Source organism: Hypanus sabinus, chromosome X1 (assembly GCF_030144855.1).
Source record: "Hypanus sabinus isolate sHypSab1 chromosome X1, sHypSab1.hap1, whole genome shotgun sequence".
Classification (NCBI taxonomy): Eukaryota; Metazoa; Chordata; class Chondrichthyes; order Myliobatiformes; family Dasyatidae; genus Hypanus; species Hypanus sabinus.
The window spans coordinates 861425-886688 of NC_082738.1; the positions used below are offsets into that span (position 1 = coordinate 861425).

At 41.7% G+C, this 25264-nt stretch overlaps 1 protein-coding gene across 1 annotated transcript in view; it reads left to right on the forward strand.

The window, feature by feature from the left end:
* sumo1 (small ubiquitin like modifier 1) overlaps positions 1-24799 on the forward strand; it is a 63683-nt gene extending 38884 nt beyond the window's left edge. The window contains exon 5 of the mRNA XM_059955673.1: positions 24605-24799. Coding sequence (XP_059811656.1) covers positions 24605-24673 — 69 coding nt within the window. The 3' untranslated portion in view covers positions 24674-24799. The remainder of the gene's footprint in view (positions 1-24604) is intronic.
* Positions 24800-25264: the final 465 nt, after the last annotated feature.

A 25264-nucleotide genomic window follows, 5' to 3' on the forward strand; every position in this document is an offset into this window, starting at 1 on the left:
TCCCAGTCTACGTGTGGAAAATTAAAATCTCCCACAATCACCACCTTGTGTTTACTACAAATATCTGCTATCTCCTTACACATTTGCTCTTCCAACTCACGCGCCCCATTAGGTGGCCTATAATACACTCCTATCAGTGTTACTGCACCTTTCCCATTCTTCAATTCCACCCAAATGGCCTCCCTAGAGGAGCTCTCTAATCTATCCTTCCAAAGCACCGCCTTAAGATTTTCTCGGACAAGCAATGCAACACCTCCTCCTCTGGCCCCTCCTACTCTATCACACCTGAAGCAACTAAATCCAGGAATATTTAGTTGCCAATCACACCCTTCCTGCAACCATGTTTCACTAATAGCTACAACATCATAATTCCAGGTATCAATCCACGCTTTAAGCTCATCCACCTTTCTTACAATGCTCCTAGCATTAAAATAGATACATTTAAGATACTCTCCACCCCCTCCTCTCTTTTCATCCCTAACAATGCATTCAAATTTATTATCCTTTTCTTTATTCTCCCCTACATCTTCGGGCTGAGCGCATCCCTTCTCCATCACCTGCCTTTCCTCCCTCACACACTGTCTATTTACTTGCTCCACTGGTGAACTAACCTCCTCTCCCATAGTCTCCTCAAATAGTCTCCCTTTGATAGTATTCCTTTGATTAAATACATTTGATGTACAAATTTTTAATGTAATGTAATTGGCTTTAGTTTGCAAGGCTATTTTTCACAACTGTAAGCATTATAGGCTTTCAATTTGTGAAATTTAGTTTCATTTAAGGTTTTCAAGCAGTACATGCCTTTCACAAATTGTGGAATTACTGTATTCAAATTTTGTTTAGGACACAACCTCAGATTTTCCTACTTTGCCTGTATTGTAGAATTCTCTCTACTTTTGTCCTTTGCTAAGGTAGTTTTGTTCAGTTATCGGACACTTGGTACCTTACTGGATGGCATTTATGTTGGAATTTTGAAAAGAAACCTGCCATTTTTCCAATTACGTTAGTGACTTGTCAAATTTCACCTGATACGTATGCATGCACATGTATAGTCTATATATTTTTGAGTTTTATAAAGATCCCCAAGCAGTAATAAGGATATGGTCTACAAATTAAAATGGTAGATAGAAAATGCATGCCAAAAGGTAAATGTTACAATGATTTCAATATGCAAGTAAATTGGGAAAATCAAGTTGGTGCCGGATAAAATAGGCCATATTCAGCATGGCTCCCTCAAGGGAAAGTCTTGCCTGACAAATCTGTTGGAATTCTTTGAAGAAATAACAAGCAGGACAGACAAAGGAGAACTGGTTGATGTTGTGTACTTGATTTTCAGGAGGCCTTTGACAAGGTGCCACACATGAGGCTGCTCCACAAGTTACTCATGGTATTACAGGAAAGATTCTAACATGGATAAAGCAGGAGGCAAAGAGTGGGAATAGCTTCCTGTAGAAGTAGTAGAGGCCAGTTCAGTTGTGTCATTTAAGGTAAAATTGGATAGGTATATGGACAGGAAAGGAGTGGAGGGCTATGGGCTGAGTGCGGGTAGGTGGGACTAGGCAAGATAAAGTGTTCGGCACGGACTAGGAGGGCCGAGATGGCCTGTTTCCGTGCTGTGATTGTTATATGGTTATAAAAGGAGTCTTTTCTGGTTGGTTGCCAGTGTAGGCACTGATTCTTTTTACATTATATGTCAGTGATTTGGATGATGGAATTGATGGCTTTGTTGCAAAGTTTGCAGATGATATAAAGTTGTATGAAAGGGCAGGTAGTTTTGAGGAAGTTAGAGAGTATAGAAGGACTTAGACAGATTGCTCATAAAGTGTGGTCTGGTCTTTATACATCACAATAAAGACTAACACTATCTGCCTGAACGAATAAACCCACAGACTTTTCATGTCTATTGAACACATTGTTTAATCATTCACAGTCCAGGCCGCACAAAGTACGTGAACCCTTGTACTTAATAACTGGTAGAAACTCCTTTAGCTGCAATAACCTCCATCAAACTTTTCTTGTAGTTGCAAATTAGACTTGCATAACAGTGAGGAAAAATTTTAGACCATTGATCCATACAAAACAGTGTCAGTTCATCAATATTCTGCGATACCTTGCATGAATAGTTCTCTTCAAGTCATGCCACAGCATCTCATTTGGGTAAGGTCTAGGATAGATGCAAAGTGTTCCCCTACACAAACTTCTGTCACCTTTTGCCTTTGTTACATCAGGCCTTGATTTTTTTTTCTCAAGTCACTTCACAACCTCTCCCACTTTTCATAAATCTGCTGCCTACTTTGTTTACCAATTCTTGTTCATCCAGTGTTCCATAAACTATTGCGGGTTATAATTGAGCAGTGCCCCAGATTTTGAATTCACATCCTTTTCAAGTTCTTTCTTTGTCGATGGAATCTGCAAACTACGTCCTGAGATATTTTTACTTATCGAATTCTGACTTCCTGAGTATCCCAGTTTTAATTTCTCCACCATTATCAAACTGTTCTTTTAACTATGAATACCATAATTTCTGGCATTTCCTGCCTAAGTACCTGCATCTATTCACCCAAACTTGTTCCTTACAGCCTGCCTCTTTGACAAGCGTTCGGTTATTTTCTATAATGAGCCATATCTTTCTGGCAAGGATTGCTGGTTTGAACTGTATTGGATTCATAGGGTGGATCTGAGCAACGGCAGGGCTTCCAAAGCTGTGATCAAGAAGTCTATGAAAGCTTTTGATGATTGGAAAATTCCACACTCTTCTGTATAGTTATTTTTAATTTTTTTTTCATTTTTATCGTTTCTGATCTGTCCCTTCAGTTTAGTTGTCATCTTTTGGTGAAGAAATTTCTTACTGTGCTTGTCTGCAAGACAGAGTCCTTATTTTGAAACTGTCCACATCCACTACCCTTAATATTTGTTTCATTAATGTGACCTCACATTCTTCCAAACTCTAGAGCAGTCTTTTTATCTCTTTTTACATAATAGCCCATCTTTGTAAGAATCAAAAAGATGAGCATTCCCTTCATTATAAGTTTCTATCATAAACTGTCATAGTCCTTTCTGGCAATTGCCCACCTGGCTATTTACCTCAGGAATTGGGCCTCAATCACCTCATTTAGTTTCCAATCATTCCCAGGTTCCACTAACTACACACACCTGCTTTCCATCAGCAAATGCAGTATAAAAACTCTGTGATCACAACAAGAACTGCCAATTTGTTGGTTGACTTTGATGTGAGTAACCTTGTTTCATAGTTCTTAGGACTGTCAGTTCTAAGTCTAGCATCACTCCTGGATATTGATTCCACGCTTGCTATGTCAAGAACGCATTCTGACTCTACCTCTGTGCCTGTGTTCTGCACTTGGGTTCGTCCACCACCTTGCTTGTGTAACATAAACAGTAATGCGCTCTCCCTGCCATACCTATTTTGGGCAATTCCCAAATACTTCACAAGTGCGAGGAAAAGAAATGCATCCCATGCCATGAAGAAATTGCTGGGATGGTGGTGGTGGGGAACTAGTAAAGAATTTTGGGTCTGTGTGGTGACTTTTGTGACTTTCATGACCTCTGTTCATCTTGAGTACTCAACATCATGTTGAATCATTTTGAAGTGCAGTTAATGTTTTACTTTGAGGTAAAATGGCAGCCAGTTAGTTCAGAGCAAGCTCTCACAAACAGCAGGTGATAATAAACAATGAAGCTGGTTCCTAGTTGAGCTCATTTTAAAAGGCCAACACAAAAGAAAATTCCTGTTCTTTAGATGAGTTCAAAGGGCCCTTTTACATTGACTTGAGTGGTCAGATGGGATTTTGGAGTAGTAATAGGTAATATCGCACAGAAAGAGGCCCCTTTGGCCTAGCTTGTCCATGCTGACCAAGATGCCTATCTAAACTAGTCCTGTGTTCCCATGTTTGGCCCATATTGCTATAAACCTTTTCTATCTGTACAGCTGTCTAAATGTATTTTAAATGTTATTGTATTATGGTTTTATACACTTCTATAAGGCCACCCATCAATGTCCTAGCCTGCCCAACTTCTTCCTGTAACTCACACCCTTGAGTCCTAGTGATATCCTTGTAAATCTTTGTGGTACTTTTTCCAGCTTGTCTTTCTTATAATAGGATAACCAAATCTGTACACAACACTCCAGGTGCCAACTAACCAACATGTGTATAACTAACAAAATATTCCAACACGTACTCAGTGGCCTGACTAATTAAGGCCAGTGTGCCAGACACGTTCTTTACCACCCTGTCTTCCACTTTTGTCAAAGTATGTACTTGTACTCTTAGATATGTTTGTTTTACAACAATCTCCAGGGCCTTATTTCCTGGGAAAGTCCTACTTCCCAAAGTGCAAACTTCATAATTACAAGATCCCCTTGTAATTTTTGATGGCCTTCTTCACTGTCTGTGTAACACCTCTTTTAGTATCATCTGCCATGGATAAATGGCTTGCCTATAAGATGGTACATCGGTACTGCACTTGAGGGTCACTCTAATTTTTGTAATAGACTTATCAAGATATTGCCTGGGATGGAATATTTTGAGTATGAGGAGAGATCAGGTAGTCTGTTTTCTTTTGAAGCAGAGGAGGATGAGGATGCACCTGATTGAGGTGTACAAAATTATAACAGGTGTAAGTGGATAATAGGAACTTTACTCCATACACGAGGTTCCTAAACTAGAGAGATTTAGAGAGCATTTGAGGAAGAATGTTTTCACTTAGAGGATGGTTAGAATCTGCCTGAGTGTGGGTGGAGTTGGGTTCTGCCATATTTTAGAAATTTATGGACAAGCACTAGAATTGCTAAAACAGAGAAGACTATAGAGCAATTGCTGGTAAATGGGATTAGTAACGATATGTAACTTCTGATTAGCATGGGCATAGTGTGCTGTAGGGGTTGTTACTATACTGCATGACTTTGCCACTCCTTTGCTATTCTTTATAGGCAGATGCCATTCAAACTTGTGGTGGAAACAAGCACACAGCCTGAATTTGAGTCCTATAAAATTTGTTAGAGCAGTTGGGAGCAGTTTAAATGCCAGTGACATCTTTCTGGGAGCATTTGGAAATAATTTACAATTCCCTTACAAAAGCATTCCTCCACAAAGATGCAGTGACCATATGTAAATTCCACATAAACAAAAAACTTCAAAAATTGCTAATGAGTAATAATAATTAAGAAAGCCGGTGATAGGGAAAACTACCAATGACCTTGATGATTGATGCACTTTTACTAGCTACTGCCCATACACTGCAGAAAGAATTCTGGAATTCATAACATGGCATACAGATGTATGGTAACAGAGCATTGACTGATAATGTTCTATATGGGCACTACGATTTCTTCCATTTAAATTATAAAGTGAAACATTTACTGCTGGCAGAGCTGGAACCATGTTTAATGTTATATTCTTTGTATTGCACGGTATTTCTTGATTGAAGGAGAAGAATATTTGTAAGCAGTTTTGCTTGCTAATCCCAAAGCCTCTCGAGAGTTTGGTTAAACTGTATTCATTATTGGTTTGAACAAACTGTTTGTTCCTGTTTTATAATCTATTTTAAGAAAGTATCGCTGCAAAAATATAACTTTGTAATCTTGTCTAAGTGACTAGTTTTTGGGAACTCTGGTGCATTTGGAATTTGAAAACTTTTGAAGTACTCAACCCATAATGCACTTCTCACTTGTTGTGGCCTTAATTATTCAAGTCCTGCTCTAGAATTTATACATATATTAGTGAGGAGTTCAGCAATACACCACAGCTAGATTTAAATCATGTTTTTATGTATGTTTATATTTTTAATTCATCTGAGTTTCACATGCCAGTTAAAACTGTGGTAGTGTAGTTGTTTTCTGTATTCTCAGTGTATGATTACTTTGGTAATGTTGAAATAATTGAAATGTAACAGTGCCTGAGAAAAGAATTTTCACAAGAGACAGCTCTGCATTGTGGATTAGAGCAGCTAAATATAGCATTAATAAGCACACCTCCTTAACCCATTAGCTATGAAGGAATATGCAAAATTATAAATAGATGTTGCTGTTGCTATTTTTGGTAGTACAGTAATATTGGTCATAGAACAGTTATGCTAAAATCAAAAAGCAGATTATTATTTAAATGGGAAGAGACTGCAAATAAGTAAATGCAGAAGGTCAAAGGTTCACGAATCTCAGAAGGTTAGCGAGCAAGTGCAGCAAAGAGTTATTGACAGAATGGCCTTTATTATAAAGGCATTGGAGTTCAGAAATAAGGAAGTATTGTTAAAGAGTATTTGTGAGGCCATATCTGAAGAACTGTACATAGTTTGTAATAAAGGATAAATTAACTTTGGAGAAACATTTAGGCTAATTTCTAGTCCGAAAGCATTGTCCTATCAAAAGAGGCTGAACAGGTTGGTTGTATTCTTTGTACTTTACAAAAATGAGGGGTGATCTTTTTGAAACATACGGTCCTGAGGAGGCATGTTGACATAATTGTCAAGATGTTTTCACGGATGGGAAAGTTATGAATCAGGGATCATTCACTCAGTGGCTTCTTTATTAGGTAAACCTGTATACCTTGTTTTATGCAAATATCTAATTGACAATCATGTGGCAGGAACTCAGTGCATAAAAGCATGCCATGTCAAGAGTTTCAGTTGTTATTCAGACCAAACTTCAGAATAGGGAAGAAGTGTGATCTAAGTGACTTTGACCATGGAATGACTGTCGGTACCAGCTGGGGTGGTTTGAGTATCTCAGAAACTGCTAATCTCCTGGGATTTTCACACACGATAGTCTGTAAAGTTTACAGAGAATGGTGTGAAAATGAAAACCCATCCAGTGAGCAGCAGCTCTGTGGGCAAAAATGTTTTGTTAATGAGAGGTCAGAGGAGAATGGCCAGACTGGTTCAAGCTGACAGGAAGGTGCAGAAGACAATTAACGTACATTGAATGGCCACTTGATTAGGTAAAAGGAGATACTGAATAAAGTGGTTGAATAGCGGTGCTGGCTCAAAGGGCTGAATAGCCTACTCCTGCACCTATTGTCTATTGTCCTGAGTTTTGTTTCAAAATAAGGGGCCAGTTATTTAAAGAGAGATACTGAGGAATTTCTTCTCAATGATAATAGTGTATCTATAGAATTCTCTACTTTTAGAGAGTTATGATGACTAGCTCTTAAGTATATAAAATAGGTTTAGATAAATTTTAAAAAAATTGGGGGTGAGGCTTTGGGGATCTAGCTCCGAGCAGGAGTTGATCAGCCATGGACATAATGAATAGTTGGCCAGGCTTGAGGATCCAGGTGGACCACTCCTATTTACTTGTGTTTTTGAGTTTTATAGAACATAGAACATTACAGCACAGGAACAGGCCCTTTGGCGCACAACATTTTGCTGAACCAATTCAATTCGTAATCAAATGGCCAACTAAACTAGTCCCTTCTGCCTACACAATGTCTACATCCCTCCATTTTAAGCAACACATGCAAAATGCTGGAGGAACTCAGCAGGCCAGGCAGAATCTATGGGAAAGAGTACAGTTGACATTTCAGGCCGAGGCCCTTCAGCAGCACTAGAGAAAGAAAGATGAGGAATAGAGTTAAAAGGTGGAAGGAGGGGAAGGGGTGAAGTAAAGAGCTAGGAGGTTGATTGCTGAAAGAGATACAGATCTGGAGAAGGGGAACACCTAATAGGAGAGAACAGAAGGCCATGGAAGAAAGAGAAGTGCCAGAGGGAGGCGATGGGCAGGCAAGGAGATGAGGTGAGAGAGGGAAAAGGGGATGGAGAATGGTGAAGGGGGGGCATTACTGGAAGTTTGAAAAATCAATGTTCATGCCATCATGTTGGAGGCTACCCAAATCGAATACAAGGTGTTTGTTCCTCCAACCGGAGTGTGGCCTCATCGCAACAGTAGAGGAGGCCATGGATGGGAATGGGAAGTGGGAGGCCACTGGGAGATCGTGCTTCTGGCAGACAGAGCATAGGTGGTTGGCAAAATGGTCTCCCGATCTACATCGGGTCTCACTGATGTACAGGAGGTTGCACCAGGAGCACTGGCTACAGTATATGACCCAACAGACTCACAGGAGAAATGTCACCTCACCTGGAAGGACTGTTTGGGGCCCTGAATGGTAGTGAGTGAGGTGTAGCAGTTGTTCTGCTTGCAGGGATAAGTTCTAGGAGGGAGATCAGTAGGGAGGGACGAGTGGACAAGGGAGTCATGTAGGGAGCGATCCCTACAGAAAGAGGGTGGGGGAGGGAAAGATGCTTGGTGGTGAAATCCTGTTGGAGATGACAAAGCTTCTGGAGATTATGTGCTGAATGTGGAGGCTGGAGGGGTGGTAGGTGAGGACAAGAGGAACCCTATCCCTGGTAGGGTGATGGGAGGATGGGATGAGAGCAGATGTGCATGAAATAAAAGAGATGCAGTTGAGGGCAGCGTTGATGATGGAGGAAGGGAAGCCCCTTTCTATGAAAAACGAGGACACTTCCTTCATTCTGGAATGAAAAACCTCATCCTGAGAACAGATGTGGCAGAGACAGATGAATTGGGAGAAGGGGATGCCGTTTTTACAAGTAACAGTGGGACGAGGTATAGTCCAGGTAGCTGTGAGAGTCCATGGGTTTATAATAGACATCAGTAGATAAGCTGACTCCCGAGATAGAGACAGAGATTGAGAAAGGGATGGAGGGTCATAAATTTAGTTGGCTCCATCTTGGGTACTAGCTTACAAAGTACCCAGGGTAACTTCAAGGAGCAGTGTCTCAGTAAGGCAGTGTCTATTATTAAGGACCTCCAGCACCCAGGGCATGCCCTTTTCTCACTATTACCATCAGGAAGGAGATAACAGAAGCCTGAAGGTACACACTCAGCGATTCAGGAACAGCTTCTTCCCCTCTGCCATCCAATTCCTGAATGGACATTGAATCCTTGGACACTACCCCACTTTTTTTTTATTATATATTATTTGTTTTTGCATGATTTTTAATCTATTTGATATATGTATACTGTTATTTATTTATTATTTTTTCTTCTATATGTATTGCATTATCTACTGCTGCTAAGTTAACAAATTTCACAACACATGCCGGTGATAATAAACTGATTCTGAAATGGACCTCCATTTTCCTCACATTCATGTCAGTATTTAGTGAGAGTTTATCGGTGGTTAAATTAGTGATAATTGGAGACTTAAGGAATCAGTTCCACATATCTAGACAGATGTTCCTGAGCAGTGATTAAAGGCAAAAATACATCACATCAAAATATTCGTTCTAGTTGGGAGATTTCAGGTAAACCATAGTGATTTCATTTATGTAAACCATAGTTTTTTGTACAGCACTTCCTTGACTGTTTTGACCAATGTTGGATATAGTACAGGAGCAGGGAGGTTCTACTGCAGTTGTACAGGGCCTTGGTGAGACCAGAGCTGGAGTATTGTGTGCAGTTTTGGTCCCCTAATCTGAGGAAAGACATTCTTGCCATAGAGGGAGTACAACGAAGGTTCACCAGATTGATTCCTGGGATGGCAGGACTTTCATATGAAGAAAGACTGGATCAACTAGGCTTATACTCACTGGAATTTAGAAGATTGAGGGTGGATCTTATTGAAACGTATAAAATTCTAAAGGGATTGGACAGGCTAGATGTAGGAAGATTGTTCCTGATGTTGGGGAAGTCCAGAACGAGGGGTCACAGTTTAAGGATAAAGAGGAAGCCTTTTAGGACCGAGATGAGGAGAAACTTCTTCACACAGAGAGTGGTGAATCTGTGGAATTCTCTGCCACAGGAAACAGTTGAGGCCAGTTCATTGGCTATATTTAAGAGGGAGTTAGATATGGCCCTTATGGCTAAAGGGATCAGGGGGTACGGAGAGAAAGCAGGTACAGGTTTCTGAGTTGGATGATCAGCCATGATCATACTGAATGGCGGTGCAGGCTCGAAGGGCCGAATGGCCTACTCTTGCACCTATTTTCTATGTTTCTATAGTGGAGTGGGACGAAGCACAATCTGCCTGGAGCAGATGTGGGTTGGAGATGGCAAGAAATGTAGGATGAGATAGCGATAGGAGAATCAATGCTGAGGGAAGGGGAAAAATAGTCGATGACAAGAGGTTTATTATTAAACTGTTGGCAGAGAGTAGTTAATTGGGAGGATATCATAGCTATAAGATTCATAGTTTTGGCCTGGTTGGGACATTCATGTGACTCATTCCTCTGACAAATAAAGTTCACACTACATGTATCTTTATTGTTTAAAATTTTGTACTTATTTCGTTTATTGATTTAATATATGTGTGTGGCCTCTGTCGGTCATGGTTGACCATGGGTACTGTGCCTCTGGTAGTCACTGGGAGTGGCCTCTCCAGGGCACAAGCCAGGGCAGAGTTGATATGGAGATCCGTCAGTTGCCCATGCAGTGGGACCCCCCCCCCCCCCTCCATGCTGATGACGGGTCCAAAGGAACGACGAACGTTGATACAGTTTGGTGCCAGCAGCGTTCCAGGAGTTGCCGTGCCGGTGCTGGGTATAGCAGTCAGACACCTTCAAGACTCCGACTCCGGATTGTTCCCTCAGGGTTTACTCCCAGAGTCTTTCCCGTGAGCGGGTATAGCCACAAGGCAGCGGAGGTTTGAAATCAGAGTTTTCCCTCTTCTAGATGAGCTACCATCCGTGGTTAACGAGCCCTATCTGCCCAGAGAAGCTGGTTTTAAGGTGCCAGTGGCCCGCCTTTTCTCCTCCTCCTGTCAGTGAGAACCGCTCCGCCGGGCATAAGAACTACGCCACACGTGAAGGCCAGGAGTTGGACTTGGTTGTCAGAGGCTGTTTGAGACGCATTTGTTTAGCAGTGGAATTTCATCCCCACTACCACCCTTCGGCTATGACTACCTTTGGAACCTTTGGCAGCTCATCTAGGAGAAGGAAAACTGATCTCAAACCTCTGCTACCTTGCAGCTGCACCCACGCATGGGGAAGGCTTCAGGAGTGAAGCCCAAGGGAAAAATTTGGAGCAGGAGCCCCTAGGCAGTCCTACATTGAGTTCAATGTTGATTGTCAATTTCTGTGATGCTGCTGGTAACAAGTCATTTGTTCATCAGTTGCATGAAGAGGGGGAGCTTGCTACATGTGCAACAGCTTCGGCTATGACTACCTTTGGGTTAGGGCAGGGGTCAGCAACCTTTACCACTGAAAGAGCCACTTGGACCCGTTTCCCACAGAAAAGAAAACACTGGGAGCCGCAAAACCCGTTTGACATTTAAAATGAAATAACACTGCATACAACGTTTTGTTTTGCCTTTATGCTATGTATAAACAAACTATAATGTGTTGCATTTATGAAATTGATGAACTCCTGCAGAGAAAATGAAATTACATTTCTGCATGCAACAAAAACATTTTGAACTCCGAAAAAAAGACGTTGGGTTGAAGGTTACTTTTAAGTAAAATACTCAACGTCTATTTGAGTCCTTCTTGTATTTATGAAAAACGCCAAACTTAAACTTGCCGCCAGCAGCAAACCAAAAATAACGTCAGCCAGCTGTCAACCTGAAAAATAAAAGGACTATTTCACTGAACAATGAAAACATATGAATATACGTAAAATAATAGGCAATTAAAATATTTATCATACTTGGTCAGGTTGACTCACACCTGACAATGCAGTCGTATTCAGTAGGGATGGATCGATGCTTAGGGGAGTGACCGGGAAGGATAATGAACTCTCTGAACTCACAGAAGCGTTTCCCAAACGATGTTTGCATTGCGATGATTGCAGAATGTAAATACTCCGAATTTATCATGTCGTGACCTTGTTTGAACTCTCTCAAATTGGGGAAGTGAGACAATGTGCCTTTCTGTAAATCTCTGGCAAGCACTGTCAACTTGCGCTCGAATGCCAAAACATCCTCCAACATGTGCAGGGCTGTACGTCCTTTCCCCTGAAGAGCTGTGTTCAGCGTGTTCAGGTGCGCTGTCATGTCTACCATGAAGTGTAGCTTTTCCAGCCACTCTGGCTGTTCCAGCTCAGGAAAGGTGAGCCCTTTGCTGCCCAGGAAAGTTTTCACTTCTTCCAGACACGCGACAAAGCGTTTCAGCACCTCCCCTCTGGACAGCCAGCGATAAAAACACGTTGTAGCGGTGTGCTACACGCAGTCAGTAAACTGCAGTCAAAGATAGCTTTATTCGAACTAAACAGCCTTGCTTTTAAGCCTCCCTCAACCCACCCCCCATGGGCGCGGATGCTGCAAAAGACACGTACTCACAAACCCCCGTAGGCTATCTCCCTTAGCCTGAACGCTGGCTAATTGTGAGCCGGTTCGGATGTGTCAGGAAATGGGTCGCCACAACGTCTTATTTAGATTGTACAAGATCACCATAATCTTCAAATTTAGAATTACATTTCAAAAACTAACAAACTAACATAAAATACATTTTAATTAAATACTGACCAATTATTTCCCAAAGCAACAGGGAGCCGCAGCACAGACGTAAAAGAGCCACATGCGGGTTGCCGACCCCCGGGTTAGGGTTATTGCATCATACTGCTGCTGCAAAAACAAATTTCACGACATATGCCAGTGAAATTGAACCTGATCTCTTGAATCCAGCCCATCTCAACTTCTTTCATCTGCTACTGGGGGCCAGGCCATCAAAGTTAAATTCTGTTAAAATGAAGCCACGTTGCCTCTTTAAATTTCTACTGATTGCCATACTTAGAGTCCTTTACCAAAATGCCTTTGTTAAATTCTAGAGGCAGAGTTTTTGAGATTCGGTACATTTTATTTCTACTTGGTAGAAGTGCAACTTAGTAAGTTCTCATAGTTTCCTGATTACACAGATGAACTTGTAACACAGCTACATATTAGCAAGCATGATATTGTAGGCATCACTGAATCATGGCTGAAAGATTATAGCTGGGAGCTTAATGTCTAAGGATACACATTGTATTGAAAGGATAGACAGGAAATCAGAGGGGGTGGGGTGGCTCTGTTGTTTTTTTAAAAAAAAGAAATTAATTCATTAGAAAGTAACATAGGGAGAACAGGGGAACTCCAAGGACAAAAAGACCCTGATGGGAGTTATTACAGACCCCCAAACAGTAGTAAGAATGTGGTCTATAAGTTACAATGGGAAATGGAAAATGCTTGCCAAAATGGCAATGTTGCAATAGTCATGGGGGATTTCAATATGTAGGTAGATTGGGAAAATCAGATTGGTGAGGAATTCCAAGAGGAGGTATTTCCAGAATGCTTACGAGACGGCTTTTAAGAGCAGCTCATGGTTGAGGCCACGAGGGGATCAGCTATTCTGGATTGGGTGTTGTGCAATGAACTAGAATTGATTAGAGACCTTAAGGTAAAAGAATCCTTGGGACCATGAGATATAAGAGGTCATATATAACGAGATATAACAAGTCCACTCTGCCATTTCATCATGGCTAATCCAATTTTTCTCTCAGTCCCAGTCTCCTGCTTTCTCCCTGTATCCCTTCGTGCCCTGACCAGTCAAGAATCTGTCAACCTTTGCCTTAAATATACACAAGTATTCCACTGTTTCACCACTCTGGCTGAAGAAATTCGTCCTCATCTCCATTCTAAAAAGATGCCCCTCTATTCTGTGGCTGTGTTCTGTGGTCTTGGACTCTTCCACGATAGGAAACATCCTCGCCACATCCACTCTATCAAGGCCTTTCCCCATTCATTAGGTTTCAACGAAGTCACCTCTCATTCTTCTGAATTCTAGTGAATTCAGGTCCAAAGCCATCAAACACTCTTCATATGATAAGCCGTTCAATCCTGAAATAATTTTTGTGAAGCTCTTTTGAGCGCTCTCCAATGTCAGCACACCTAAGGGGCCCCAAACTATGCATAATCCCCAAGTGAGGCCTCACCAGTACTTTATAAAGTCTCCACTTTACGTCCTTGCTTTTATATTCTAGTCCTCTTGAAATGAATGTTATCATACTTACCTTCCTCACTACAGACTCAACCTACAAATTAATCTTTAGCAAATACTGTACATGCACTCCCAAGTCCCTTGGCGGCTCATTTCTTCTATCAAAGTGCATGACCATACTCTTCCCGCCACTGTATTCCATATGCCATTTTTTGCCCATTCTTCTATTCTATCAAAGTCATTCTGTAGTCTCTCTACTTCCTCAAAACTACCTGCACCTTCACCTATCTTCATCATCTGCAAACTTTGCAGCAAAACCATTAATTCCATCATCCACATCATTTGACATACGATGTTAAAAGAATCTGTACCAACACAGACCTCTGTGGAACATCACTTGTCACTGGCAGCAAATCAGAAAATGCTCACTTTATTCCCACTTTCTGGCTCTCCTGCCAATCAGCCACTACTTTATCCATGCTAGAATCTTTCCTGTAATAGCATGGACTGCGAGCTTGTTAAGCAGCCTCATGTATGGCACCTTGTCAAAGGCCTTCTGAAAATCTAAGTGCACAAGGTCAACTGATTCTCCTTTGTTTATCCCACTTGTTATTTCTTCAAAGATTCTCCAACAGATTTGTCAGGCAAGATTTTTCTTTGAGGAAACCATGTTGACTACAGTCTATTTTATCATGTGCTTTGAAGTAGCCTGAGACCTCATCCTTAATAATCAGTTCCAACATCTTCCCAACCACTGAGGTCAGATTACAGGCCTATAGTTTCCTTTCTTCTGCTTCTCTCCCTTCTTGGAGTGGGATGACATTTGCAATTTTCCAGTCTCCTGGAACTATTCCAGAATCTAGTGATTCTTGAAAGATCATTACTAATGCATCCATGATCTCTTCAGCCACCTCTTTCAGAAATCTGGGGTATACACCATCTGGTCCAAGAGATTTATCTACCTTCAGACCTTTCAGTTTCCAAAGAACTTTTTGCCTAGTTATGGTAACTTCACACACTTCGTGCACCCTGACACCTGGAACTTCCACATACTGCTAGTTTTTTCCACCGTGAAGACTAATGCAAAATACTTATTCAGTTTGTCCGCCATTTCATTGTCCCCCATTACTACCTCTCCAGCATCATTCTCTTGTGGTTTGATATCCACTCTCGCCTTTCTTTTACACTATGTATAGAACCATAGAACATTACAGCACAGAAACAGGCCTTTTGGCCCTTCTTGGCTGTGCCAAACCATTTTTCTGCCTAGTCCCACTGATCTGCACCTTGGCCATATCCCTCCAAACCCCTCTCATCCATATACCTGTCCAAGTTTTTCTTAAATGTCAAAAGTGAGCCCGTATTCACCACTTCATCGGGCAGCTCATTCCACACTCCCACCACTCTCTGTGTGAAGAAGCCTCCCCAATGTTCCCTTTAAACTTTTCCCCCTTCACCCATGTCCTCTGGTTTTTCTCTACGCTAGCAGCAGTGGAAAAAGCCTGCTTGCATTCACTCTATCTATACCCATCATAATTTTATACACCTCTATCAAATCACCCCTCATTCTTCTATGCTCCAGGGCATAAAGTCCTAACCTATTCAACCTTTATCTGAATGTATCTGAAGGAACTTCTGGTATCCTCTTCAATATTATTGGCTAGCTTGCTTTCTTATTCCATCTTTTACCTTCTTAATTACTTTTTTCATTGCCTTCTGTTAGTTTTTTTAAAGCTTCCCAGTCCTCTAACTTCCCACTAATTTTTGCTCTATTATATGCCCTCTTTGGCTTTTATGTTGGCTTTAACTTCTCTTGTTAGGCATGGTTGTGTCATCTTTCCTTTAAAATTCTTCTTCCTCTTTGGGATGTATATATCCTGTGCCTTCTGAATTCTTCCAGAAATTCCAGCCATTGCTGCTCTGCCATCATTCCTGCCATTGCTCTGTAACAATCAGCTCTGGCCAATTCCTCCTCCTTGCCTCTAATTCCCTTTTCTCCGCTGTAATACTGATACAACCTGACTTTAGCTTCTCGTTCTCAAATTTCAGAGTGAATTCGATCATATTCTGATCACTTGCCCCTCAGGGTACTTTTACCTTAAGGTCTCTAAACAATTTTGTTTCATTGCACAATACCCAATCCAGAATTGCTGATCCTCTGGTGAGCTTAACCACAAGCTGCTTTAAATAGCCATCTTGAAATTCCCCTTTGTGTAATCTAGCACCAACATGATTTTCCCAATCTACCTGCATATTGAAATTCCCCATGACTATTGTAATATGGCCCTTTTTGCATGCATTTTCTATCTCCCATTGTAACTTGTAGACCACATCCTTACTACTGTTTGGTGGTGTGTATACAGATCCCATCAGGGTCTTTTTACCCTTGCAGTTCCTTAGTCCTATCCACAATGACTCAACACCTTCTGCCCCTACATCAGAGGAGAGGTTAACACTCTGACACGGTGGTGCCAAGATAACAACCTCCCTCAATGTCCAAAAAGCAAAAGAGCTGATTGAGGATTACAGGAGGAATGGAAACAGGCTCGCTCCAATCAACATCAATGGGACTGATGTTGAGAGGGTGAGTAATTTGAAGTTCCTCAGTACATACATCACCGAAGATCTCACCTGGAGTGTACACATTGGCTATGTGGCAAAAAAATGCACAGCAGCTTATTTTCCATCTCAGGGGACTGAAGAAGTTTGGCATGAGCCCCCATATCCTCAAGTACCTTACACAAGGGCACCATTGAGAGCATCCTTACTGGCTGTATCACTGCCTGGTACAGGAATTGCACTAACCTTGATTGCTGGGCACTGCGGAGATTGGTATGGACAACCCAGTGCATCTGTGGATGTGAACTTCCCTCCATTGAGGACATTTACAGCCGCAGGTGCATAAAGAAGGCCTGGAATATCATCGGGACACCAGTCACCCCAGTCATAAACTTTTTCAGCTTCTTCTGTCTGGCAAACACTACCGCAGCATTAAAGCCAGGACCAAGAGCTATGGGACAGCTTCTTTCTACAAGCCATTAGACTTATAAATTCACATGTCTGTACATTGCGACAGAGATATAATCAAAGATTTTTATTCCTCACATTGTGGGATGGATGTAAAATTTAAATAAATTCAATTTAACATCTTTTTCTAATGATTTGATTTAATTTTTTTTTAACCAGAGCAACGCCAGCCCTTAGGCCTTCCTGCCTGTCTTTTGCTACAATGTATATCCTTGGCCGTTATGCTCCCAGCTGTAATCTTCTTTCAGCCATGATTCAGTGATGTCTCCAACATAACACCTACCAATCTGTGACTGCTGCAAGTTCATCTGCATTATTCCCTATACTGTGCATGTTCAAATAAAATACTTTCAATCCTGTATTCACCGTTTTCAATTTTGTCTGCCTTTTAAGTTGCAACTCATTCTGTTTACTGCAATTTTGTCCTATCACCAACCTCTCCTCATCACACATTGCCTCTTTGTAAACCAGCTACCTCATTTTCAGTACTATTCAGTTGATGTTGTATACTTGGATTTTCAGAAGGCTTTGACAAGGTGTCACACATGAGGCTGGTTAAGAAGCTGCAAGCCCATGATATTACAGGAATGATACTAGCATGGATAAAGCAGTGGCTGATTGGCAGGAAGCAAAGAGTGGGAATAAATGCAGCCCTTTCTGGTTTGCTGCCGGTAACTAGCGTTGCTCCACAGGGGTCTGTATTGGGACTACTTTTTCTTATTTATACCATTGATTTGGATGATGGCTTTGATGACTGTGTTGCAAAGTTTGCAGACGATATGAAGGTAGGTGGAGGGCAGGTAGTCTTGAGGAAATTGGGCTCCGGAAGGACTTAGATTAGATTAGGAGAATGGACAAAGAAGTGGCAGATGGAATTCAGTGTCAGGATCTGTCTGGTCATGCACTTTGCTAGAAGAATTGAAAGGCTACAGGAGATATAAATGGGTGACTGCCAGGAGAGGGAAGGGAAAACATCAGATAGTGGAGAGCACCCCTGTGGCTGTCCCCATCAACAATAAGAACTCCATTTTGAGTACTGTCCAGGGGGCATGACCCACCTGGGGGAAGGAACAGTGGCCGTGCCTCTGGCCCTATGGCTCAGAAGGGTAGGGAAAGGAAGAGGATGGCAGCAGTGATAGGGGACTCTGCAGCTGGGGGGTCAGACAGGTGATTCTGTGGACGCAGGAAAGAAACTCGGATGGTAGTTTGCCTCCCAGGTGCCAGGGTCCAGGATGTTTCTGAACACATCCACAATATCCAGAAGTGATGGATACTTATGTATTGGTACCAATGACGTAGGTAGATAAAAGGAGGGTGTCCTGAAAACAGAATACAGGGAGTTTGGAAGCAAGTTGAGAAGCAGATCCTCAAGGGTAGTAATCTCAGGATTACTGCCTGTGCCACACAACAGTGAGTGTAGGAATGGAGTGAGGTGGAGGATAACTATAGCAGGGGGAAGGGATTCAAATTTCTGGATAATTGGGACCTCTTCTGGGGCAACAGGGACAGGTTACACTTGAATCTGAGGGGGACCAATATTCACCTTCAGGTTTACTGGAACTATTGGGAGTGGTTTAAACTAATATGGCAGGGGGAAGGGAACCAGTATGATAGAGTTGAGGATGAACCAGCAGGTTTACAAGTAGATGATGGTTAATTCACAAGGTTAATTCCTGGGATGTCCGGACTGTCTTACGCAGAGAGGTTAGAGAGACTGGGCTTGTACACGCTGGAATTAAGGAGATTGAGAGGGGATCTGATTGCAACATATAAGATTAAGGGATTGGACAAGATAGAGGCAGGAAATATGTTCCAGATGCTGGGAGAGTCTAGTACCAGAGGGCATGGTTTGAGAATAAGGGGTAGGTCATTTAGGAGAGCGTTAAGGAAAAACTTCTTCTCCCAGAGAGTTGTGGGGGTCTGGAATGCACTGCCTCAGAAGGCAGTGGAGGCCAATTCTCTGGATGCTTTCAGGAAGGAGCTAGGTAGGTATCTTATGGATAGGGGAATCAAGGGATATGGGGACAAGGCAGGAACCGGGTATTGATAGTAGAAGATCAGCCATAATCTCAAAATGGCGGTGCAGGCTCGAAGGGCTGAATGGTCTACTTCTGTACCTATTGTTTATTGTCTATGATGGGTGTAACATGAATGTAAGGAAGGACAAGTCAGTGATTGGGCACAAATGCAGACAAAGCAAAGAGTTAGATTATACCACAGAGGCAAAATTCAAAAGGGCAAAGAATGCAGGACTGAAGGTGCTGTATTTAAATGCACATAGCATTCAGAATAAGGTGGATGAACTCATGGCACAGTTAGAGATTGACCAGTATGATGTTCAGGCATCATTGAATCACGAGTTAAAGAAGGCCATAGGTGGAGTTTAACATCAATGGATATACTTTGTATCACAAGGGCAGGCAGGAAGGCAGAGGCGGTAGTGTGGCTCTGTTGGTAAGAGATGGAATTACATCTTTAGAAAGACGTAACATAAGGTCAGAGAATGTTGAATCTTTGTGGGTGGAGTTCAGAAACTGCAAGGGTAAAAAAATCCATTATGGGAATCATATATAGGCCTCTAAATAGTAGCCAAGATGTGGGGTTGAGATTGCAAAGGGAGCTGGAAGAGACATATAATAACGGTAATGTCACAATTGTAATGGGAGACTTCAATATGCAAGGGGATAGGGAAAATCAGGTCGGTGTTGGATCACAAGAGAGGGAATTTGTTGAATGCCTATGAGATGACGTTTTAGAGCAGCTTGTGTACTTGAGTCTACTAGTTACCACTCAATGCACTTTAGTAAATTATTTAAGAACTTTTTAAAAGCTATTTATTAATGCTTTTTGGGAGGGTGATTTTAGATGCATATCATATTTATACTGAGTTAAATACTGTATGTAATTAGTTTTGCTACAATAAGTGTATGGGACACTGGAAAAATGTTGAATTTCCCCTTGGGGATGAATAAAGTATCTATCTATCTATCTATCTATCTATCTATCTATCTAGTGGAAAGGCTATCTCAGATTGGGTGTTGTGTAATAATTCGGGAGACTGATCAAAATATGATTGAATTTATACTGCAATTTGAGAGGGAGAAGTACAAGTCAGATATATCAGTATCACAATAAAGGGAATTATAGAGGCATGAGAGAGGAGCTTGCCCAGGTGGATGAGGGGGGAGAGAATACTGGCAGGGATGATGGCAGAACAGAGGTGGCTGAAGTTTCCTGGAATAGTTCACAATGCGCAGGATAGGTATATCCCACTGAAGACGTTGTTCTCAAATGGCAGGGCTAGGAAACCATGGCTGACAATGTAAGGATTGCACAAAAGCCAAGGAAAGGGCATATAACGTAGTAAAAGTGAGTGGGAAGTTGGATGATTGGGAAGTTTTTAAAACCGAACAAAAGGCAGCAGAAAGGATGAAATATGCAGGCAAACTAGGCAATAAAGTAGGAAACTACAAGTTCTTTCTCAGTTATATAAAGAGTAAAAGGGAAGTGAGAGTTGATATTGGACCACTGGAAAATGGTGCTGGTGAGTTAGTAATTGGGGACAAACCAATAGCAGATGAACTTAATAAATACTTTACATCAGTCCACTGTGGAAGACACTAGCAGTGTGCCAGAGGTCAGGAACAGGAGTGAGTGTTGTTGCTATTACAAAGGGAAAAGTGCTAGGCTAACAGAGGTCGTGAGGTGGATAAGTCACCTGGACCAGATGGACCACTTCCCAGAGTTCTAAGAGAAGTCGCTGAAGAGAGAGTGATGCATTGATCATGATCTTTCAAAAATCACTTGATTCTGGCATGGTCCCAGAGGACTGGAAAATTGCAAATGTCACTCCACTCTTTAAGGAAGGATGGCAAAAGAAAGCAAATTGTAAGCCAGTTCATCTAACCTCAGTATTTGGGGAAGTGATGGAGTCTATTAAGGTTGAGGTTTCAGTGTACTTGGAGACTAATAATAAAATAAATTTGAGAGGACTAGAATATACAAACAAGGATGTAATGCTAAGTTTATAAGGCATTTATAGCATTACACAGCACTTGGAGTATTGTGTGCAGTTTTGGACCCCTAATGTAAGAAAGTGTGTTGGCATTGGAGAGAATCCAGAGGAGGTTGACAAAAATGACTCTAGGAATGAAAGGGTTAACATATGAGCATTGGATGGCTCTGGGCCTGTACTTGCTGAAGTTTAAAAGATTGGAGGGGGGTGGATCTCATTGAAACATATCAAACATTGTATAGCTTAGACATACTAGATGTGAGGAGGATGTTTCTGAAAATGGGGGAATCCAGGACCAGTGGACACAGCCTCACAATACAGAGACATCCATTTAGATCAGAGATGAAGGAATTTCATTAGGCAGAGGGTGGTGAGTCTGTGGAATTCATTGTCACAGACAGCTGTGCAGGCCCAGTCATTGAGTATATTTAAAGCAGAGGTTGAAAGGTTCTTGATTAATCAGGGCATTAAAGGTTACAGGGTGAAGGCAGGAGAATAGGATTGAGAGGGATAATAAAACAGCCATGATGTAATGGCAGAGCAGACTCATTGGGCCAAATCAGCTGATCAGCTTATGCCTTATAGCATTGTATGCCAATTTCTTCTATTTGATTCTTCATACAGTTAACCAGAAGCCATTTTGTCAGCATCTTGAAGAAAAACTAGATTATAGAACATAGAATAGTACAGCACAATACAGGCACTTCAGCCCACAATGTTGTGCCGACCCTCAAACCCTGCCTCCCATATCCCCCCCACCTTAAATTCCTCCATATACCTGTCTAGTAGTCTCTTAAACTTCACTCTGAGCAGAGGAGATTTACCTGGATGCTGCCTGGTTTAGAGAGTATGGATTATGAGATTAAGGGAGCTAGGGCTTTACTCTTTGGAGAGAAGGAGGATGAGAGGAGAAATGATTGAGGTGTACAGGATATTAAGAGGAATAGACAGAGTGGACAGTCAGCGCCTCTTCCCCAGGGCACCACTGCTCAATACAAGAGGACATGGCTTTAAGGTAAGGGGTGGGAATTTCAAGGGGGATACTAGAGGAAGGTTTTTCACTCGGAGAGTGGTTGGTGCATGGAATGCACTGCCTGAGTCAGTGGTGGAGGCAGATACACTAGTGAAGTTTAAGAGACTACTAGACAGGTATATGGAGGAATTTAAGGTGGGGTTATATGGGAGGCAGGGTTTGAGGATCAGCACAACATTGTGGGCCGAAGGCCCTGTAATGTGCTGTACTATTCTATATTCTTACCTTAAAGCCATGTCCTCTTGTATTGAGCAGTGGTGCCCTGGGGAAGAGGCACTGGCTGTCCACTCTATCTATTCCTCTTAATATCTTGTACACCTCTATCATGTCTCCTCTCATCCTCCCTCTCTCCAAAGAGTAAAGCCCTAGCTCCCTTAATCTCTGATCATAGTGCATACTCTCTAAACCAGGCAGCATCCTCTGTACCCTTTCCAATGCTTCCACTTCCTTCCTATAGTGAGGCGACCAGAACTGGACACAGTACTCCAAGTGTGGCCTAACCAGAGTTTTATAGAGCTGCATCATTACATCGTGTCTCTTAGACTCTATCCCTCGACTTATGAAAGCTAACACCCCATAAGCTTTCTTAACTACCCTATCCACCTGTGAGGCAACTTTCAGGGATCTGTGGACATGTACCCCCAGATCCCTCTGCTCCTCCACACTTCCAAGTATCCTGCCATTTTCTTTGCCTTGGAGTTTGTCCTTCCAAAGTGTACCACCTCACATTTCTCTGGGTTGAACTCCATCTGCCACTGCTCAGCCCACTTCTGCATCCTATCAATGTCTTTCTGTAATCTTCAACAATCCTCTACACTATCCACAACACCATCAACCTTTGTGTCGTTTGCAAACTTGCCAACCCACCCTACTACCCCCACATCCAGGTCGTTAATAAAAATCACGAAAAGTAGAGGTCCCAGAACAGATCCTTGTGGGACACCACTAGTCACAACCCTCCAATCTGAATGTACTCCATCCACCACGACCCTCTGCCTTCTGCAGGCAAGCCAATTCTGAATCCACCTGGCCAAATTTCCCAGGATCCCATGACTTCTGACTTTCTGAATAAGCCTACCATGTGGGACCTTATCAAATGCCTTACTAAAATCCATGTAGATCACATCCACTGCACTACCCTCATCTATATGCGTGGTCACCACCTCAAAGAACTCTATCAGGCTTGTTAGGCACGATCTGCCCTTCACAAAGCCATGCTGACTGTCCCTGATCAGACCATGATTCTCTAAATGCCCATAGATCCTATCTCTAAGAATCTTTTCCAACAGCTTTCCCACCACAGACGTAAGGCTCACTGGTCTGTAATTACCCGGACTATCCCTACTACCTTTTTTGAACAAGGGGGACAACATTCACCTCCCTCCAATCCTCCAGTACCATTCCTGTGGACAACAAGGACATAAAGATCCTAGCCAGAGGCTTAGCAATCTCTTCCCTCGCCTCGTGGAGCAGACTGGGGAATATTCCGTAAGGCCCCGGGGACTTATCCGTCCTAATGTATTTTAACAACTCCAACACCTCCTCTCCCTTAATATCAACATGCTCCAGAACATCAACCTCACTCATATTGTCCTCACCATCAAGTTCCCTCTTATTGGTGAATACCGAAGTATTCATTGAGGACCTCACTCACTTTCACAGCCTCCGGGCATACCTTCCCACTTTTATCTCTAATCGGTCTTGTCTTCACTCCTGTCAACCTTTTGTTCTTCACATAATTGAAGAATGCCTTGGGGTTTTCCTTTGCCCTACTCGCCAAGGCCTTCTCATGCCCCTTTTTGCTCTCCTCAGCCCTTCTTAAGCTCCTTTTTTGCTACCCTATATTGCTCAATAGCCCCATCTGATCCTGCCTTCTTCCACCTGACTAGATTTTCCACCTCACTTGTCACCCATGGTTCCTTCACCCTACCATTCTTTATCTTCCTCACTGGGACAAATTTATCCCTAACATCCTGCAAGAGATCCCTAAACATCAACCACATGTGCATAGTACATTTCCCTGCAAAATCATCATCCCAATTTACACTCGCAAGTTCTAGCCTTATGGCCTCATAATTTGCCCTTCCCCAATTAAAAATTTTCCTGTCTTCTCTGATTCTGTCCTTTTCCATGATAATGCTAAAGGCCAGGGAGCGATGGTCACTGTCCCCCAGATGCTCACCCACTGAGAGATCTGTGACCTGACCCAGTTTGAATTTCAGAAAAAGAATCCATATGTCTAGATTTCCAAGCAGACTTAATTTTGCATATCTTTGTAGAATTTAAAAGATGACTGGGAAAAAAATGATAGGGCTCACGAAAGTGAGATGATTAAATAATTATGCTATATTTTCAACAAATTTTAATCTGCTAAACTTAGTTTGAGTTTGTAATGTTATCAATGCTTCTTTATTATTACTAATGTGATGTTATCTGGGAAAATGTTGATGAATAACAGCTGCAGAGGGTGGAGAAACAAATTCAACACGAATCCTTAGGGTATTGCAGTGATAAGCTACAAGGAGTTTGTCCCGAGGAAGTTTTAGATTCTTTTGAACAAAAGAACGCAGAAAATGAGAGTATGAATTGTGTTGAAAAATTGTCTGCTTTTGTGATATGAAAAGTAACTGTTTCTGTTTTTGCTTCTGCAGCTGGGTATGGAGGATGAAGATGTGGTTGAAGTTTATCAGGAACAGACAGGAGGGTGGTTGAGAGCCTAATTGCTTGTCACAGTATAAGAATCCTGATCACCTGTATAATTTCTTTATTATTTCTTGTTAGCTGTAATCACTGAATTTATATAAAAAAGAAAAAAAATTAAACTTTCTTTCATATTGTTTGTACAATATGTTGATGCCCAGCTTGAAGTTCTTATTTTCAGTATATTCTGTAATACAACCAATTCCATATATTTAGCATTCATGAAAAATTGCCACCTAAGATTTTTAAATGAAATGTGATCTGAGTATCTTCATATTTTTCATTGCATAAATAAAAACATTTTGGATTTGCTATTATTAAAATTATAGGAATAAATGAATTATTCCTATAAATGAATTTAAGATCATTGTATGAAGAATTCACGCATTTAAGGGCATATTTTGAAACATGCATTCCCAATTATTTTTGAAACCAAAAGAGCAGAAACCAGCCTGCTTTACATCTACTTTAAGCTCTTCTTTTTTTGGCCAAAATGTTAACAATTCTTGTACCAAAGCTTCTTTGAAATTGCTTAAAGAGGAAGAAACACTGTTTCCTATGCAAGGTTGAGTATGAACTTATCAACACAAGAGAGACTACAGATGCTGGAA